We start from the raw sequence: 19,503 nt of genomic DNA on the forward strand, positions 1-19,503 counted from the left end.
CCTTTCCAGCCCGTCCCGTTCTGTGGTTCTGCGGGTTTTATTTTTTTATTTTTATTTCACTCTGTCCCCGACAGCGACGATCCCAGGAGCGCGCGCACACCGCGCACGCGCGCCCTCCGCGCGCCGGCGTCTCGCGGACTCTTCCCCGCGCTCCGATTGGCCGCGCGCGGCCCGTCACGCGGGAGCGCTCGCGCAGGCGCGGTGCGCGCTGAGGGCGGGGGGCGGAGGCGGCGCCGGCAGGACCCGCGCACGGCGCCTTCCCCGCGGGCCGCGCCGCGCCGAGCCATGCTGCGGGCCTGCCGCCGGGCGGGGCTCGCCGTGGCCAAGCAGGTGAGCGCCGACGGCGGGAGCCCCGCGAACCGCACCCTCCGGTGTCCCCGCCGAGGCCGCGCCGGGCCCGCGGAGCGTGGTTGGGGCGGGGGGCTGAGGGGAGGATGGGGGGGGGGTCCTGTGACCGCGGCGCGGCGCGCGCTGAATGACTCGGCACGCGCCCGCAGCGATTGGCTGCGCCGCCTTTGACGGGCGGGCGTGGCCGCCAATGGGCGCGGGGGTGGGTGGGTCGGACTGCGAGTCCCGGCGTGCCTTGCGGCGCCGCACCGCTGCGTACAGTGCTGCCCCGCCGCGGTGCACGCCGGGACTCGCAGTCCGCCGCGGGGGCTCCGGGCGCGCCGCAGTGCATGCCGGGGGCTGTAGTCCCGCCGCCATGGCCGCGCCGGGCCCGCCACCCCCGCTCCGCCTGGCCGGGCCGGGGCAGAGCCCGGGGCCGCGGCGGGGCCCGGGGCGGTGAGGGCTCGGCGGGGCCGCACACGGGCCGCTGGCTCCGCGGGGCAGGGCGGGGCGGCGGGCGCGCTCCCCGGCAGGGAAGGACGTGACCTTGCGTTCCCCGGCGCGGCCTCCGCCTGCAGCGGCGGCACCGCAGGGAGGGCCGGCTCGGGAATCCCGGGGCGGGGAATGAGTAATTGGAGCGCTCGGGTGCGAGGGGACCCTTCCGAGCGCACGGTGGGACACGGAGAGGGCACATCACGCGGTAACGGGGGGAAAGTGCCCGTGGGACCCGTGCTGTGTGTCCCGGACCTTGGCCTCAGGATCAGCAGGGATAAGGATGGTGATGTGCTGCAGAGCCCTTTTAAAGCAGTCGGCCAACTTCAGGAAGCCACGGGGGTCTGTGGCGAGGGTGGACTCCTCTACCAAGGGCACAACTTTTGTTTCATCTGCCTTCATGACTAATAAAAAGTGAGCTGATTAGGTCAGTTTTATACCCTGCTCTCCAGCTCATATTCTTTACCCTCTGTTCACACAGTTCAGCAAAGCAGAAGCTGTGCATTGTCTCTTCCAGCACTGCAGCTGCCTTTCCTCGGCTGCTCCAAAAGGCTGGAGAGTCCTCGGGCCAGGTCTCCTGATGCCCACTGGAATAAGGCTCCGGGTTTGCCAGGCTGTGGAAAGTTTTAGCCGGGAGTTGAGAAGACAGAAACCAGGCTTTGGCAGATGTTTATCACTTGGGGCTGTTTGCATGTGCTCAGCCTTTAACGGGATGTGTCTGGAGTGACTGTACAGCTCCGGAGCAGCCAGGGTGGTGCTTTGTGGCTGGAAGTGGGTCACGGGGCTGTGAGTGAGTGGTGGAAGAATCACAGAAAGGTTTGGGTTGGAAGGCGCCTTAAAGATCATCTTGTTCCACCCCCTTGTCATGGGCAGGGACACCTTCCACTATCCCAGGTTGGTCCAGGCCCCGTCCAACCTGTCCTTGGACACTTGCAGGGATCCAGGGGCAGCCACAGCTTCTCTGGGCAACTTGTGCCAGAGCCTCATCACCCTGACAGGAAAGAATTTCTTCCAGAGAACTGTGCAAACACAGAGATGCCACAGCACTCTGTGGAGTTTCCTGTCTTTACCTTTACCAATTGTTTCCTTACATAAAAAAAACCCAGTTTTTCCTTTATCCCTACTCATATTTCCTGATGAGATTGAGTGCAACGGAGGTCTAGTTTGGACAGCAAAAGTGAAAATGCAGTGCCTTATTTTTTGTACATTTTGCTTCTTTTTATTCATGTTGAAGGGCAGTTTTGTTCCATACTGTAGCACACACACATGGAGACTGTTTCAGGTCCTGTGGACCTTCTTTTTGTTTCTTTTCGGGTACCAAAAAAGAGACAGAAACTTGAAATGAGAAACCAGTGTTTAATTATAGTGCTTGTATTGCAAGAGGAGCAGAGCTGGGGACTCTAATCAAGAAGGGCTCACCTGATCTGAGATGATAACAGGTAGATTTTCCACAGCAGTGAAAGCTCCTGTCGTGAAAATAAGACCCTCTGGCTATTGACATCTCTGTTATATGTAAGCTGACAGTGAGGCAGGTCTGCCTCTCTTTTGGGATGTTCAGGTACTTTTTAACAGGTTAAAAAACCCCAGTTGTCTGAGGAGAGCTGGACCTGGTCAGGACTCTGGGGTATCAGGTCCCTGATGATGCTCAGTGGCTTGAGCAGCCTGGGGGAGCCTGGAAGCAGAGTGTGGCTGGATGGGAGGAGCAAAGCAGCTGCTGCTCCCCAAAGCCAGAGCAGCATGGGGGTCTGAGTATGAAAAATCCCAGCAGAGAACTCACAGTGAAGAGTGGGAAAACTCCCGTCCTTCTCTCTTACTCTGTGTGCCGAGGATCACTGAACTTGTTAACAAGTAAATTGAAGCTGTGGCTTTGAGAGGAGTTGTTCTTCATACCTTGATTTAATAAATGTTTGATGCTACGTGTGCAGTGCTGCAGGGGGAGTCTTCTTCTCTCATTTGAAGTGTTTTTGCAGTTGTCTTTGAAAAGAAACAGGGCTTTTAGTAAAAGTGTGTGATGGGTATCAGAAGTCTTGAATGATGGGAAATCAGCGTCCTGTAGCCGGATGTCCTTGTTACACCTGACCTCTGTCATAACAAAAACAACCTTCCCCTGAAGTTTCTGGTTTGGTGATTAAATAGTAGATAATGAGTGTAAAATAATAATCATTGAAGAAGTTGGGTGAAACAAATACAACACAGAACTGCTGGAGGAGGAGGAAGGAATAGAAACAGCTGCCCCTTGCTGTGGGGATCTGTGCTGTCTCCCTGCTGCCTCATCCAGAGGTTTCTCTCTGTCTTCTGCATGACAGCAAATGGTTTCTTTCTGCCTTTTACACAGCATAGCAAAGCATGTGTGATGTGTTTCTTCCAAATCCTTTGAGGCATTATTACTAAGTAAATAGCAGGGGTTCTAAAAAAATGACAAACTCCTGGGAATTATGCAAAGGGGAGATTAGAAACTACCTGCAAGTTTCCGAATTATGGTGATACAGCAAATAAAACCAGTATTATTGTGGTGGCCAAAAGGGTGCAAGGCTTCTTTTAAAAAATTTATTTCTAAAAAATCAGTGATTTTTTTTTTTTTTAGGCAGTAGTGTACTTGGGTGGTTTTGGATGTGAGGGAGGACAATCAAACTTGTGTTTCTGTTCATAAAACATTGATACCTACAGACTTTTGTTGTTGTTCCACTGGCCAGCTGTGGGAATTTGTTGCAAAATCTTGAAAGAAAGTTGATGGGGGCTTGTTTTGGGTTTAGTTATCACTCCCACTGCCACACATGTGAGAGTCCAATGCCATACACTGAGAGCCTGTGTTTTAGTTCCTCTCACCTTGGCAAAAAACAAATAAAAATGAGGATTTGTCTAATCCTGGAACAACCTGGCTTGGAGGGGACCTTAAAAGGTCATCTGGTCCAAAGAGCATCTGGACTAAAATCAGTCATCCCACTGAAAAAACCCTCCTGGTGTACAAAGTGTAAATGCTGAGCTACGGGAAGCAAATGTTCTCCTGGCTCCCTGAGCACAGCCCGGTGCCAGGAGCAGGAACAGATGTGTTTACTGAGGGTGTAGAACTAAATGTTGTTTGCCATCCCTCGGTGTGAGTAGGGCTAGGCTCCAGGGTTGTGGCTGTGGGAGCCTCCAGGATCACCAGGAAGGCAGGTCCAGCCTGAGCAGGGAGGTGGGAGTGACAGTGATGCAGGGTGGGATAACCTGCAGAAAGCCTGGCCAGGAGCTCGGGAGTGATGGCTTAATTCCAGGTGAGCACTAGGCAAAATAGGGTGATCCCAAAGTGTTGGAAGGGACTGGAAATTCAGTCTGAACTGATCAATAGAAAGTCACTTTATTTTTCCCCTTCTCATTTCGCTGGGTTGAGCTCTGTGTGTGATGCTGAAATATTCGTGGTGTAGTAGGGATGTATGGAGAGTCAGGAGCGTGCTCAGCAGTTGATAACAAAATTATTTACAGGGCTTTTCTTGGTGAAATTCCCCTTGAAAGGACCAGTGAAGCCTCAGGAAATGCTTCTAGGGCAATCAAGTCAGATAATCAACAACATTACAGAAGATATTTATTATTTTGTCCCCTGTTTTATCCATCGCAAACCAGAAGACCAACCACGGAGTACAGAGGAGGCTCCTGGAGGTCTCAGGGGCAAGAGGAGCACATTTCCTCTTGCTGTACTCGTGCTCCTGCTGCTAATTAAAAATGTTTTGGCTGCCTTTCTGGAAAGAATAAGAATTCAGTGTTCCTGCCTTTTCCTGCCTACACTTTTGGACAAGGATGGGACCTAAACCACAGAGTTGTGCCCGTTGTTGCCATGTGCAAAAGGAAATAGAGAAACTTGGCTTCTGGGGTTATGTTGTGGTGAAGGATCTCCCATTTTTTTTCTTTTTTAAAGAGAAAATTCCCAGTTGGACGAAATATCTCAACTGTGGGAAAAGTTCTTTTTGTGCCTTGTGCTTTGGTTTCTCATGAGTCCTGTATTTCTCTGTTAGTAATTCCCATGTGGGGAAATAAAACCTCTGAGGGGGACAGCTTGTTTCCTTCAGAAGGCTTAGAGTAGCTTAGCCAGTCCTTCTGGTAAATCCTAATTTCCAGCTAAAATACGAAGAAGATAAAAATCTTGGGTAATGTGGTGTTTGTAAAGTAGAATTTAATGAAATGTCACTCTTCATGTACTAATTTAATTTCTGTTGTAATCTGATGCCTGTCTGGAAAGCGTGTGTGTTGTTAATTCTTTCGAAGGAGAAGTCTTGGTGTGGAAGCTCAGGGAGAATTGCTTTATGTCTTCAGAATTAAAAATAGTTTAAATAAGTGTTAAATATAGTTTTTAACATTTTTTTTTTAAGTATCTAAACAGCTGCTTTTGTCTCCTGCACTTCACACACTGAACTGTTCTAATGCAGGGAGGTTGTTAAAGAGAATCTGAACTAACTGGGGGCAGGGAGCATAAACAAGGAAAATAAATGCAGAAATAAGCTGGGGTAGGATTTTTTTTTTTTTCCTCCCTCTCATTTTCCAAAATGCCTAATTACTTCTTCCCAAGCCCTTTCCCTGGAAGCTGCACAAGAGGAAGCTTGGAGGATGTTGGAAAAGAGTCCAGCGTCGCTGTTGTGGCGCCGGTCGTGCTTTCCTTCAGACACGCGTGGGATGTGGGGATGGGACAAATCAGTGCAGGGCTACTGTTGAGGTGGAGAGGTGTTTGAGTGTGCTCACTGCTAACCCTTGCCTCCTCCTCCCCCCGCAGAATAAGCAGTGTGTGAGGGGGTCCCTCCGTCCATCTCGGCTGTGCCGCGGATATGCCACCCACTCGGGAGAGTCCGGGTACGTTCCAGGGCTCGGAGGGTGGGCCTGGGGGTGGCTCACGGGCTGTTTGGTGTTTGCCACGCCATACAGCTGACACGGCTTTGACTCCTCCTTGCCCCTCAGCGTGTCTGCAGGCAAAGTCATCGGTGCAGGTGTCCTGTTCGTGGGGGGAGGAATAGGTGGAACCGTCCTGTATGCCAGCTATGACAGACAATTCCGGGAGAGCGTGGAGAAGGCCATTCCCTACTCCGACAAACTCTTCGAGATGGCTCTTGGCCCTGCACCCTCCAGCGCACCCATGCCAAAGAAACCAGTGAGTGTTTCCCCAGATTCACCTGGGATTTTCCCCAAATTGCTCTGTGGGCTGTGAAACTGTTATTTTTCTTTACAGTAAAATAATGTAGTAGAATCCTAACTCAGTAGCTGCTCTGCTTACAGCCAGAAATAAACTGGGGAGAGACAGAGGCAGGTGATGGGCTGGAATTTAACTGTTTTACTATAGGTTTAGTGTAGTTCTTGGTGTTGCAGGATTAGAAAACTCTGATTGGTTTGGAAAATTGATGATATTTTTTATTTTTTTCTTCTTCAAGATACAACAAGGTCCCCTGAAGATCTCATCTGTAGCAGAAGTAATGAAGGAGTCTAAACAGCCTGCTCCCAAATCCCCAGTAAGCAAACCAGAAGCTGCTGCTCCTCCAGAGGAAAAAGAAGGTAAATTTACAGAATGTCAGGTACAGGGAAGCAAATGACCTAATGATCCCCTGTATCATACATGCTAGAGTAGATTAAAATAATCCTTTGAATGGTTGAAGATAAATGTTATTATTATTTCTTAGAATTAATGTTATTTTCTCTTCAAGTCATAAAATTTGCCTAAAGTAGCTTTAGCTCTTTTTTTCCCCAATTTTTTAGGAAATGTATTTACTATATAGAATATTTGGAATCTAAGATAAACTATGACTAACCTGCTTAGTTTAGATATGAGGTTCAGCAGGAAGAGAACTTTGGCTGCTGCCATTTGCCCTCTCTTCTTGCAAGCACAAGAAACTTCATTTTGGATAATTGCTGAGCTGCTGTAAAGCCAGATCAGATGGAAGTGGTTTAGAGAGGAGCAGTTGCCATGTCTTTTTACATTTACCTCTCATGGCTGTGTGTTTGTGTAACTAATTATCCTGTTGCTGTTTGTCCAGGAAATCCTCTTTTGCTGGAAATAACAACATCAGTGTCCATTTAATATGTTTCTACAGAGGAAAAAAAATTAGGTCTTACAACCCTGTTTCTACCTTATAGAACATACCATAGAATCACAGAATGGTGGGGGTTGGAAAGGAACCTTAAAGATCATCCAGTTCCATGGGCAGGGACCCCTTCCATTAGACCAGGTTGCTCAAAGCTCCATCCAGCCTGGCCTTGGACACTTCCAGGGTGGAATCCCCTCCCTGGAGCTGCTGCCCACCCTGCTGGGGATGCAGCCAGCACAGGGCGGGTGTCTGGGCTGCAAGGGCAACATTGCTGGGTCGTGTTGAGCTTCTTGTCCACCAACACCCCCAGTCCTTCTCCCCAGGGCTGCTCTCAATCCATTCTCCACCCAGCCTGGATTTGTGCTCAGGATTGCCCCGACCCAGGTGCAGGACCTTGCACTTGGCCTTGTGGAACTTCCATGAGGTTCACTGGCACCCACCCCTCAAGCCTGTCCATCCCTCTGGATGCCATTCCTTGTCTCCAGCACGTTGACCACGTCACACAGCTCAGTGTCATCCCCAGAGTTGCTGAGGGTGCATCAATCCCACAGTCCCTGTCACTGACACGGATATCAAACAGCACCAGTCCCAACACCGGCCCTGAGGGACACCACCCTTCACTGGTGTCCATGTGGACACAGAGCACAACTCTGAGAGCAGCCATCCAGCCAACTCCTTTATCCACCAAGTGATCCATCCATCAAATCCATCTCTCTCCAGTTTGGAGACAAGGATGTCATGTAGGACAGTGTCACAAGCTTTGCACCAGTCCAGGTAGATGGTGGCAGTTGCTCTTCCTCATCCACCAAAGCTGTAACCTTGTCTTAGAAGGTCACCACATTTGTCAGGCACAGTTTGCCCCTAGTGAAGCCATCAGTCTGTCATCAGTCACCTTCTCATTTTCCATCTACCATAGCATGGTTTCCAGGAGGATCTGCCCCATGATCTTGCCAGGCACAGAGGTGAGACTGACGGACCTGTAGTTCCCTGGGTCTTACTTATGTTTTTGAAAATGGGAGTTATGTTTCCCCTTTTCCAGTCAGTGGGAGCTTCACCAGGCTGCCATGACTTCTCAAATATGATGGGTAGTGGCTTAGCCAGATCCCTCAGGACCCACAGAGGAATCTCATCAGGAGCCATGGACTTGTGCGCCTTCATGTTCCTTAAGTGGTCTCAGGTGGTGTGACTGGAGCACTTGAGAGTGAACACTGAGGCAGAAAAAATATTGACTACTTAGCCTTTTCCATATCCCAGATAATTAAATCTCCTGTTTCCCTCTGGAGAGGGCCCACATCTTCCCTGAGTTTGGAGGAGGTGATCCTGGAATATCAACCAGCTTCCTCGGCCTCCTCTTCCATCGGGGGCTTTATCCTGTGGTACTTTATCCAGGCAGATCCCTGAAGAACCTGAGGTCTGCTGTCCTGAAGTCCAGGCACTGGGCTTGCTGTGTGCCCTCCTCACTGTCCCAAGGATCTGGAACTCCACCATTTCATGGTCCCTGCAGCCCAGGCTGCTCTTGAGCTTCACATTCCCCACCAGCCCCTCCCAGCTGGTGAGAACAAGGTCCAACACAGCACCTCTCCTCACTGGCTCCTCTGTTAATTGGAGAAGGAAGTTGTCACCAATGCATTCCAGGAACCTGGATTGTTTATGCCCCGCTGTGCTGCCCCTCCAGTAGATACCAGTGGTTGAAGTTCCCCATGAGGACCAGAGCTCGTGAACATGGGGCTGCTCCTGTTTATCTGTGGAGAGCCCCTTCCACACGGTGTTCCTGCTCCTGTGTAATGTCACCTTGTAATCCTGACCCTTCAGCTCTCAGCCAGCTCCCCATCCATCCCCAGGCAGAGCTCCACAAACTCCATCTGGTCCCTGACATAGAGGGGGATCTGCCTCCTCATCGTCCCTGCCTGTCCTTCCTAAGGAGCCTCATCCTTCCATTCCATCCCTCCGCTCGTAGGAGCCATCCCACCGTGTCCCCCGGCAGCTTTGGGGTACAGAGCCCTCTCCACCAGCTTGGCAGGCCCTGGACCTCTCCCCGTGTGACAGATGGACCCCCGAGCCCCTCCTGTACTAACTGGTGTGTTCTGTGACTGTGTCTGTCAGCAGGCAAGGCTGCAGCTCAGATCATCTCTGCAACAGGTGTGGCCATGTCGGTGCCAGCTCCGGGGATACAGACTGAAGAAGGTGATCACATGAATGCAGTGAGGGAAACCCAAATCCAAATGCCAAGTGCACGAATTCTTGCTTCTGTGTTGGTATTTGTCAGTGTTTAAAGGTGTGAGTCTCTGTGGCTTTTGCAGAAGAAAACGTCCGTCATCTGTTAACAGATTTTTAACGTAGTAAGGAGCTGAGATTGGTGCCTGGGGCAGGTGTAGGTGTGAGCACCAGAGGGAGTCCTGCCTTTGTGCTGAACTGAACTTGTCCAGCCCAGTTTGCCTCTGCTCTTGGGGCCTCTCTGATTGCTGGTCAGAAGAGTGTTTCTGCCCAGGGCCAGGTGAAGAAACCACATTTATTGTTAAACTCAGCGAGAGGCACTGGCTTCCAGGCGAGGGTCTCTTTCAGATGAGATGATATGACACTGATTTCTTCGTGTAGGAACACATTTCATAAAAAGCAGGCCAAGGGTAGGTAAGCACGTGCTGCAGAGTAGCATCAGCGTTGTTCAGAGGTGACCTGGTGGGTTTTGCAAGATGGGCTCCCTCCTCAGTTTAGGTGCAACTTGCTGTTGGTCTGGAGAGCATTAGTTAAGCCAGTGCTCGCTCTTAGAGGCATTTTAAGGAGCCAGAGGCAAGGGAATAGTTGTGATTCACCATTGTGAGTCACCACAGCCCTCTCATTAATCCTTTGTTGTTTTGGTTGGGCTCTCTAAGCATGCCAAAGGGGAACTGAAAAAAAATAAGGACAGAGATTGACTTAAAATTTAAACTTGGCTCCATAAGTGTTTCTCACTTCTTGCTTTGCCTTTTGCTTCTGAATCTTGTGCAATTTTGTGACTAAGACAACATAAAACCTCCAGGTGCATATGAGGTGTCCATCTTCGATTTTAAGATGTGAGACTGACCTTTGTAATTAAAGATTCTTCAGGTAGTTTCAGAAGTCAGATCTACGAAGCGACACCGACTATAAAAATCAGTTTTGATAAGAAAGTTATTTCCCTGCAAGTAATCTGTATAATAATTTGGACTAAACAGTTTAAACAGTTTAACTCCTTTTTGCCTCTGAATAGGCAAAGAACACGAAGGTTCCCACGCTATAAAGGAACGGTCACCAGAGGAAGTTGCGGCCCGTCTTGCCCAGCAAGACAAAGAGGAGCAAGAGAAGATAAAAGGTAGGTTCTTACTGTCATTGGCTTTAGAGTTCTAAGCTGCTTCCACACCCCTTTATTGTGCCTGTGTTGAGCTGGCAGAGTAAATGGTGTTTGAAGCTTCTTCCTCCCACTCAGAAGTAACTGAGAGCTGAAGAAGAATAGAAAATCTGAGGTTGGAATGGACCAGCCAATTGAGTGGTTCAAGGAAGATAGGAAAATTTACTTGTTTTCTCTTAAGAACCATCATAAGAAGTGAACATGGGATGTACCTGCACCCCCCCTGCAAAATCATGGGAAGGGTCTCCCACTGAGTAGAGTATTGCTGTTAGTGCAGACTTGCACCTTAATACTCCTGCTCTAAATGAGGAGCATGTTTTGTGACTTTCTGTAGGCTGCTGTGTAGTTCCAAACTGACCAGCTCTTCTGGGTCATAGAAAACAATGTGGAGAGATGCAGTAACACGTCATTCTACTAATGAGAGTTATTTTCTTTATTGTCTAATTGACTTAACTATTTTTCCCAGCCCTTGCAGCAACTCTAGAAGGAGCCCTGAACACAACTGCTCGTGTAACCCTTCAGGCTATCACTGCCCAGGAGTCAGCTGTGCAAGCAGTGAATGCTCATTCCCAGATCCTGAAGGAGGCCATGGATAATTCTGAGGTGAACTGGAAAAATGGGGACAATTTTTTTCTTTATTATTGTGTTCAGAAAAACTTTAATCTCACAATTAAGCTTGGAAGCTTGTCTTGTAAGGTCCTTCCATTTATCACAGTTTTAATTAATCTTTCCACTTATGAAATGTGGTGTAGTCAGATAATACAGTGGTTTTGATTTGTTTTTTTTTTTTTCTGAATTCCTTTATTTCATTTTTGCAAGAAGAAAAGTTCAAGTTAATACATTATAGTTTTCACATTGTATTTTAATTAATTGTATTTTAATTCCCAAGATCTTTTTTTTTTACCTAGTTTAGGGTATCACACTGTCCACCCCAATAATTCCATTGAACTTATTCCATTTGCCAAAATCTTCTTGCTTGACTGTTCATTTCTTGTCTGGAAATGGGATGGGGGTGCACAAGTGATAACCTTTTGTGGTCCTGGTGTGCTCACACTGGGGCTTGTGTGGAGCTGCTGCTGCCCCAGTTCTGGAGCAGAGGATTAATTCAGTTGTTAATCAATTAGGGACATGTGGGCAACTAACCAAGCACAATCCAGTAGTTTGCTCGGTCTGAGTGTGATGTTCAGCAGCACCTGAATCTCTGCAGGCTTGCATTTTTTCGGTCACTCTGGCTTAGTGGTTGTAAGGACCCTAATGAGGAATCTGTGCTTCCTTCCCAGGAGGCTGGGGAGAAGAAATCCTCCCAGTGGCGCACGCTGGAGGACGCGCTGAAGGACCGGAGGAGAGCGGTGGACGAAGCTGCCGACGCCCTGCTGAAAGCCAAGTGAGTTGCTTGGCTTCAGTCTTGGAGTAATGAGTCAGGATTGCTCATGTGAGGGCTGGCAAACACCAGAGGAGTTTCTGTACAAAGTAGGGACTCACCTGTGTTCATACTGGACTGGTGGGTTTGTGCCAAATCAAAAAATAGTTTTGTGTGCTAATGAGCATTTTAATTTGATGTGTGTCTGTGCACGTGGTCCTCACTGTACCAAAGAGTCTGAAACAGTCCTGTTCTTTTAAAGAACTTGTTTATCTTCTTAGTACTTTTACATAGTTTTGGTAAGTTCAAGGTATATAAAAAAAAATCCAGTCCTTGTAGTATTATATTGGATTGTTTTGTCAATATGAAACCTGCTGTAAGAGAAGGCTCTGGGGAGACCTTCAAGCACCTTCCAGCACCAAAAGAGGCTACAAGAGAGAGCTGGAGAGGGACTTTGGACAAGGGCATGGAGGGATAGGACAAGAGGAATGGCCTCAAACTGACAGAGGGCAGGGATAGCTGGAATACTGGGAAGAAGTTCTTTACTGTGAGGGTGGTGAGAGAAGGTTGCCCAGAGAAGCTGTGGCTGCCCCATCCCAGGAAGTGTTGAAGTCCAGGCTGGATTGGTTGGATGGTGCTTGGAGCAACCTGGGATAGTGGAAGGTGTCCCTGCCCATGGCAGGGGTTTGGAACTGGATGATCTTTAAGGTCCCTTCCAACCCAATCCATTCTGTACTGACTCCACGCCTGCCCTCCCTCCCTGCGTGTTGAGTCAGTGACATCACCAGCTTCTTTCAGTTGTAATGAAAAACTAAACCTTTCAGCATCCCTTGGCAGGTCCATTTGCCCGCAGAGTTGCTTTGAAGGTTAGATTTTTACAAAGTACCTGTCAAAGAAAAACTTAAATTCTGAAAGGGAGCTCTGCCCGTACCCAGGCCCTGTGTGAACCACACTGATTGATGTGCAGTGAGGGTGCAGGGTCACTGCAGCAGAAAAAAGATGACAGACAGTATCTCCAAGATGCCATTGTAATGAGGTTAGAAATAAATTTGAAACCTTTGATGCTTCTGAGGCTGAGAGGGTAACATCATCATCCTCGAAGCTGCATGGTTGCTATTACATTGTAAACTGCTCTTACCTTTGAAGTTGCTGTGCTGACTAAAATTAGTGGGAGGTGTAACTGAGGTTCCATGGAGTAAAACAAAGCTAATGCAAACCCCACATGCACCACCTTTCATTCTCTATTGCTCTACTAGATATCTCTGCTTTTATTTATTTTCTTTATTTATTTTCTTAATGTATTTATTTTAAAGCCTGTTCCTTATTCCAGTGAGGTCACTGGAAACCTCCATTGGTTTGAATGGATTTGGAAAAGGAGCACTTTTTCCTTGATTTCCAGTTGTGCTGGAGGAAAGCAGTTCTTTCCTAATTACAAACCCCCATAATCTGTCTTTGCAGAGCCCTATAAATTTTCTCCCATCCTCATTAATCTCCACCAGTCACCATGTCCAAAACACTTCTGCAAGCGTAAGCCATCTCTATTAAAAATGTTTCTTTGCTGCAAATGTCTGCTGTCTAATTTTAACTTAGTTTTACTAATCCTAACTCCTTTCAGTGAACTTTCATTTTCCCTCCAGATAAATCTTAATTACTAATTCCAGTATAAATAATTCTCGTTTTACATGGAATAGCCACGGTGGCATCTTTAGGTTTCAGGATGTGGAAAAAAAATAATCTTTAATCACAGCTTTTTAGAGCTGGTAGATGGGAAGCAGCAGTAGAGTTACCCCGTAGTTCTTCCTGTAAATACCAACAGCATAAAGTAAGTTTTCTTTGGGGTGATAAGCTGTTACATTCAGCAGCTGCTTCTCTTTCCAGAGAGGAGTTAGAGACCATGAAAGGTGTCATCGAGAAGGCCAAGAAGTCTCAGCTCGCAGGAGCCAAACCTCACATTGTTGCTGCAGAAGAAAACCTCCATAATATGATCATTGACTTGGACAACGTGGTGAAAAAGGTAGAGTTTCCTACAGTGTTTGTGATTGCCGTTAGTGTAAGGACTCCTTGGCAGCTTTGTTCTGCGTGCCTGCAGTGTCAGTACTTGCCTTAAAAAACAAACTGGTGTCATTTTTGTTCCAGGTTCAGGCAGCACAGTCTGAGGCCAAGATAGTAGCTCAGTACCACGAGCTGGTGGCTAAAGCCAGAGAGGAGTTCCAGCGGGAGCTTGACAGCATCACCCCCGACGTGAAGCCCGGCTGGAAGGGCATGAGTGAGTGTCATGGCTTTGTTTATGAGTTACAGGGGTTTTTATAGAAGTGAGAATTGCCATTTGAAAAAAAAAAAAGTGTTAATATTGCCTAAATGGTTTTTCTTGAAGTATGCAGGGAAGAACTAAACACTCTTTCTTAATGCTACTTTATGCCTTAGGAAAGTGGACCTTAGTCCCCAAATGAACACACCAGGTCTCTGGAATGGTCAGTTTTCTTTTAAAAAACAGCCAACCACACACCCAGTATATGTGGGGAAAACATTTGAAATTAACAAATCGTTTGGGCAGTTTGCTTTTGGGATGTTAGTTTTGAAGAAAAGAACTTATTTAGGCACCCTGGAGGTGGAGCTGCCTTTCCTTGCAAAGGATAAAAGGAGAACATGTTGGGTTTTGTGATCACTGCCCTCCTGTGGGACGAAAGGGAAGCTCCTGGTGGCTTCCATGCGCTCCATTTCTTACTGGTGTGACCTACTGATGCACATGGGATTGACTTGGGGTCCCTGGCTCTCACTGCCACTTGGGAATTTGTTTCTTTACCATCTGCTTCTGTTTGTAAGAACCTAGGAATGTCAGACTGAAATTTCCAGTGTCCTGTTGTACTTTCCTACTTCAGACTTGTGTCCTTGCTTTGGCTGAACTTAAAACATCCACCTGTGGCCTTCCAAGGGTGATTTTAGTGGTTGGGGTGTCTCGGGCTACATCTTGCCTGTAATACAGGGACTTTTATACTTGACATCCTGTTCTTCCTGAATTCCTGAAGTCCTGGGCTCATGTTTAAGTCACTGTAGATAAGCTCTTTTAGTTTTCTGTTTTACTTTTGCATGACTGCCTTGCTGTAGTGAATGTGCATTAACTTTCCAACCTCTCTCCTTTCTGTTGCAGAGATAACTGACTTAGGTGAGTTACTGTCACTTGTTCTTGTCCTGTGAATGCCATCTCTTCTCTTTGCCCTGTTCATGTTTGTGTGGTGCATGACTTTAAATTACAGGCAGTATCAACCAAGGGCTGAAATGTGGCATTCCTAGAACGTTTCAGGCTCAGGTATGCTTTGGGATCCTTTCCACTAATTGTGCACATCTGGCACAATTAAACCACAAACTCCATTCTGTTTGTTAAGTCCAACAGCTGAGCTTAGTGCTGCTGGTCACTTCCCCACTGGACACAAGCCCTGCTTTTCAAGTCCTCCTGTGCCAGTCCTTTCCCCAGCACCCAACAGCAGGATGAGGCACTGTGGAATTTCCCTTGCTTTACACCCTGCAGCAGTGCCTTCCCGAGTAGTCCTGGTTTTCCATACAGGAAATTTAGCTGGCAGCCAGTGCAAAATGAGCCTCAGCATTTTACAGAGCCCTTCTCAGGTCACCAAATGCTGCAAGCATAGCCTGGGTCCCTCCTGTTGCAGCAGGAAAAGAGTAAATACTGAGCAGCTCCAATGTGGCTGTGATTCCTGCTGCTCTTTGAGCAACCAAAGCTGGAAGGTACAAACTCTGGGGTGAGAAATCTGATGGTGAGCAGTTGGGCTGAAGGACTGTTGAAGAGAGGAGATAATTGAGTCTGTCTCACACTGACTGCAGTGTTTTCAGGCACACACTTTGTGAGCTTGTGCCTGCTGGAGGTATCAGTGCTTGGGGTTTTGCATCCCGTGCTTCTCTCTCTGCTGGCACAGGGGAAAATATGTGATGGTGTAAAGACCAAGAAAAGGACAGAGTTGTCATCAGTCTCTAATCGAGTTTGACAGGGATATGGGAGTGTAAATAATAGCTGGGAATAATTTGGAAGAAGCTAAGATAATTCCTCTCCTAGAATGAAAGATAATTCCTCTCCTAGAATGAATGCACTTGCCTGTAGGTGTGGTTCAGAATGGGGTCTCAGGTGGGCACTGGCACAGGGCAAGGGCTTGAAGTGCTCAGAAGGTTTTCCTGGAACAAACTCACCGGTCACAACCCCAGGGGAGCCTCAGAGCCCTCGGGTGGGCCCCGTGGCAGCAGATTCCCTGACTCCCTGTGTTTCCCTCAGCTGGGCAGTTGTCCACGGACGACCTGAACTCCCTCATCGCGCACGCGCACCGGCGCATCGACCAGCTCAACAGGGAGCTGGCGGAGCAGCGCGTCAGGGAGCAGCAGCACATCGAGACGGCCCTGGAGAAGCAGAAACTGGAAGATAAAAAGGCATTTGAGGCAGCTGTGGCCAAAGCGCTGGAGCGTCACAAGAGCGAGATCGAGCTAGAACAGGAGAAGAAGGTAGAGTGGCCTGACACACCTGGTTGAGTCTCTGGCTCAAAAAGGAGGTAGAAAAGGGAGAGGAAACAGAATCACAGAATGGGTTGGGTTGGAAGGGACCTCAAGAATTATCTTGTTCCAGCCACCTGCCGTGGGCAGGGACACCTTCCACTAGACCAGGTTGCTCAAAGTACCACCCAGACCTGGTCTTTAACACTCCCAGGGATGGGGCAGCCACAGCTTCTCTGGACAGCCAGTGCCAGGGCCTCACCACCCTCACAGGAAAGAACTTCAGTGTTGCATCTGACCCAGTATGGCCATTATGGGGCTGTCAGTCCCTCCATCCTGCCTCCAGGAGCTGTCTCCATGTTCTTCCACTCTTTATTTGATTTCTTTCCAAAGGACTATGGAACCTCAGAATTTCAATACTGCGTTGAATGTGAGGCAGTTGCAACTTAAAAATGTAGGAATTTGGGCAGTGAAGGTTTTCTCTTTTGACATCCCATGTTGCAGGCTGACAGTTGGGCCAAATACTCCTGTTTTTGAAAACGGGGTTAAACACTGGCCCTTCCTTGAAAAATTTGCATTCACATGAGGGAAACTGAGGATTTCAGCTGTAGCCTGTCAGTGTAAAGACTGCAGTACTTTACTGATTAGAGAAAAGAGCTCTTCTGATTTAGAGCTCTTTTAAAAAGTTGCTTCAACTGTCATCTCTGTATTTATTGGAAAGTTGGAAATGAAACAATCCTTTTAAAAAAGCCAAAAACCAACAGGAAAAACTATTCAGCTGCTCCTAAATAAGCCTATACCACCCCTCTTCTGCAGTCTCAAGTGGCTGTTTTATACAAAAGAGGTAAAATCAGGTAAAAGGGGTATTACCATTTTATTAATCTGTGTCTAACTCAGCATAATAGCATGGGAGGAAAAGGTACTGTGTTTTGTTTGGAAATTGGTTTATAAACAGCCAAGTGTTTCATTTGACAAGTTACTGTATTTTTTACACACTGTTGTGATAGCTGCACTAAGGGCCTCCTGGGAAGCTGTTCCTTAACAGCTTTAGGGAAAAGCTCAGCCATAAAACTGGACGACCTCAGCAGCTTTTTAGGATGAAACACGGGCTTCGTCACTGCCACTGCTGTACCATGTACCCTCAGCAATGCCTGGTGTGGGGCAAGCAGGGCTGTAACAACGTCTGGTGTGTGTGCAGATCGAGGAGGTGCGGGAGGTGATGGAGAGCGAGATGCGGACGCAGCTCCGGCGCCAGGCTGCTGCCCACACCGACCACCTCCGGGACGTGCTGAAGATCCAGGAGCAGGACCTGAAGGTGGAGTTTGAGCAGGTAAGGGAGAAGAGTCCCCAGAGGAATTAAAGGGATAAGTGCAGTAGCTGTTAAATTCACCTCAATAAGGTTTCTATACTGGTATATTGTATTTTCTGTATGCATTGTCCCTAGCAAGAGCGACAGATTTAAAGAAACTGTCTTAAAAGTAAGGTAAACGTAATTAACCATCTGTTTCTGGTCTGATACATGTACCTCCCTCTGTTTCAGAACCTCACAGAGAAGCTCAGTGAGCAGGAGATGCAGTTCAGACGCCTTACTCAGGAACAGCTCGACAACTTCACCTTGGACATAAACACTGCCTACGCCAGGCTGAAGGGAATTGAGCAAGCAGTCGAGAGTGAGCACTGAAATCCCATTTCTTTAAGGACTTGATCCCCAAAGGCCTCTTACTCAAATCTAGGTGTTTAAACTCAGGCATGTAGCTCACAGGCCCAGGTTTGCCACCCTGTTTGAGCACCCAGCAAAAACCAGATGAGCGAGTCTAAAGGGGTTCTCCCAAAACCTGGTGCTTTGTGCTGGCTCGGAATTGTGGGGCAAGATTTGCTTTAGAGCAGGTGCTGAGGGGGTGGCTGCTTTGGAAAGCAGGGTGTGGAGAGGGATGGCTTTTGCTGCTCGTGCTCAGAACCAGATGTGCCCTAACTGAGAGTCCCTTCTCGGCTCACCTTGCAGGTCACGCGGTAGCAGAGGAGGAGGCCAGGAAGGCCCACCAGCTGTGGCTCTCCGTGGAAGCGCTCAAATACTGCATGAGAACAGCCACGGGGGACAGTCCCACGGAGCCCCTGGGCAGCGCAGTGAAGGCCATCCAAGCCAGCTGCTCCGACAACGCCTTCACGGAAGCCTTAACAGCCGCGCTGCCCCCGGAGTCCCTGACGCGCGGCGTGTACAGCGAGGAGGCCCTCAGAGCACGGTTCCACACGGTCCAAAAACTGGCAAAGCGAGTGGCCATGATCGACGAGACGAGGAACAGCCTCTACCAGTACTTCCTGTCCTACCTGCAGTCGCTGCTGCTGTTCCACCCCCAGCAGCAGAAGCCGCCGGCCGAGCTCAGCCCCGACGACCTCGACACGTTTAAGTTACTGTCTTACGCCTCCTACTGCATCGAGCACGGAGACCTGGAGCTGGCGGCCAAGTTTGTCAACCAGCTGAGAGGGGAGTCCAGGAGGGTGGCGCACGACTGGCTGAACGAGGCGCGCATGACCCTGGAAACCAAACAGATTGTGGATATCTTGACAGCTTATGCCAGTGCTGTGGGGTTGGGAACAACTCAAGTGCAGAGTCAAGAGGCAGGATTGTAGCTTTGGAGGCAGCTCAGCCATTCTGTGCAGGAAAGAAACCCCATGACCTCCCGAGGGTTCAGGCCGAGCTGTTGGCAGGGGCTGGAAGTGTTAAATCAAAGCACGGGTACTGTCTTTGTTTCCTTGCACTGTATTTAACTTCACCATCTGTTGTATTTTTATTGGGTTTGAGTTGTCATGACAACCAACTTCAGGAAGCTTCCCTACAATTTGTGTAAGAATTAATGTTTCCCCATCTTACCAAGTGGGCTTGTGATCCAACCAAAATAATGTTTGTAACCTGCCATTAATCATTTGCCACTTTGTCAGCTGAATAAAACAAGACTTCAACCACGTGGTTCTGCTGTTTAGTCTCTTGTTTAAAACATAAACTACAGCTGGAGCAGTACCAGCTCAGCCTTTTTCCATGACCTGAAGAGTTAAAATTTTGGTTTACTCCTTACAAGGACCAAGAATTCACTGATGTGATTCATCAATTTGTACAGCTTTAACATAAAAAAACAAATTAAAATCATCCGTGTTCGAGTACAGGATCCATAGACAGAAGCTGGAGTCAGAGCACACACTGTGGTGAATTTCCACCCTGGAATATTTCCTGTCAGACCTGCTCTGCTGTAGTTTTAGAACACCAGGAAGCCAGACCTGGTTCAACCATGAGCTCAGATAAAAACCAAGCTCCTTGCTTCCTTCACTTTTCTCCTAATTTGTGCCATCAGTGAAGAGAGGTTGATCAGCTTACTCAGAACTTGCTGAAATGAGGAACTGGGGCTTTGTCTACTTGTTCCAGTTCTTAACTGGCA

General features: G+C 48.4%; 1 protein-coding gene across 5 annotated transcripts; it reads left to right on the forward strand.

The window, feature by feature from the left end:
• Window positions 1-207: 207 nt before the first annotated feature.
• On the forward strand, window positions 208-19,036 carry IMMT (inner membrane mitochondrial protein). 5 transcript variants are annotated; one of them, XM_050338079.1, is made up of 15 exons: window positions 208-330; window positions 5,561-5,637; window positions 5,743-5,932; window positions 6,210-6,330; window positions 8,964-9,044; window positions 10,087-10,188; window positions 10,691-10,827; window positions 11,505-11,608; window positions 13,463-13,598; window positions 13,721-13,850; window positions 14,733-14,747; window positions 15,864-16,087; window positions 17,274-17,405; window positions 17,616-17,745; window positions 18,078-19,036. In XM_050338079.1, the coding sequence occupies exons 1-15, from the start codon at window positions 286-288 to the stop codon at window positions 18,701-18,703; spliced, it is 2,250 nt and encodes a 749-aa protein (XP_050194036.1). In that variant the 5' UTR covers window positions 208-285; the 3' UTR covers window positions 18,704-19,036. The 5 variants fall into 5 exon arrangements, with proteins under 5 accessions (XP_050194036.1, XP_050194037.1, XP_050194038.1 ...); XM_050338080.1 differs by having other exon boundaries at window positions 213-330; window positions 8,967-9,044; XM_050338081.1 differs by lacking the exon at window positions 14,733-14,747 and having other exon boundaries at window positions 213-330.
• The last annotated feature ends 467 nt before the right edge of the window (window positions 19,037-19,503 follow it).

The sequence above is a fragment of the Myiozetetes cayanensis genome, unplaced genomic scaffold (genome assembly GCF_022539395.1).
Source record: "Myiozetetes cayanensis isolate MyiCay16 unplaced genomic scaffold, myiCay2020 scf7, whole genome shotgun sequence".
Taxonomy (NCBI): domain Eukaryota; kingdom Metazoa; phylum Chordata; class Aves; order Passeriformes; family Tyrannidae; genus Myiozetetes; species Myiozetetes cayanensis.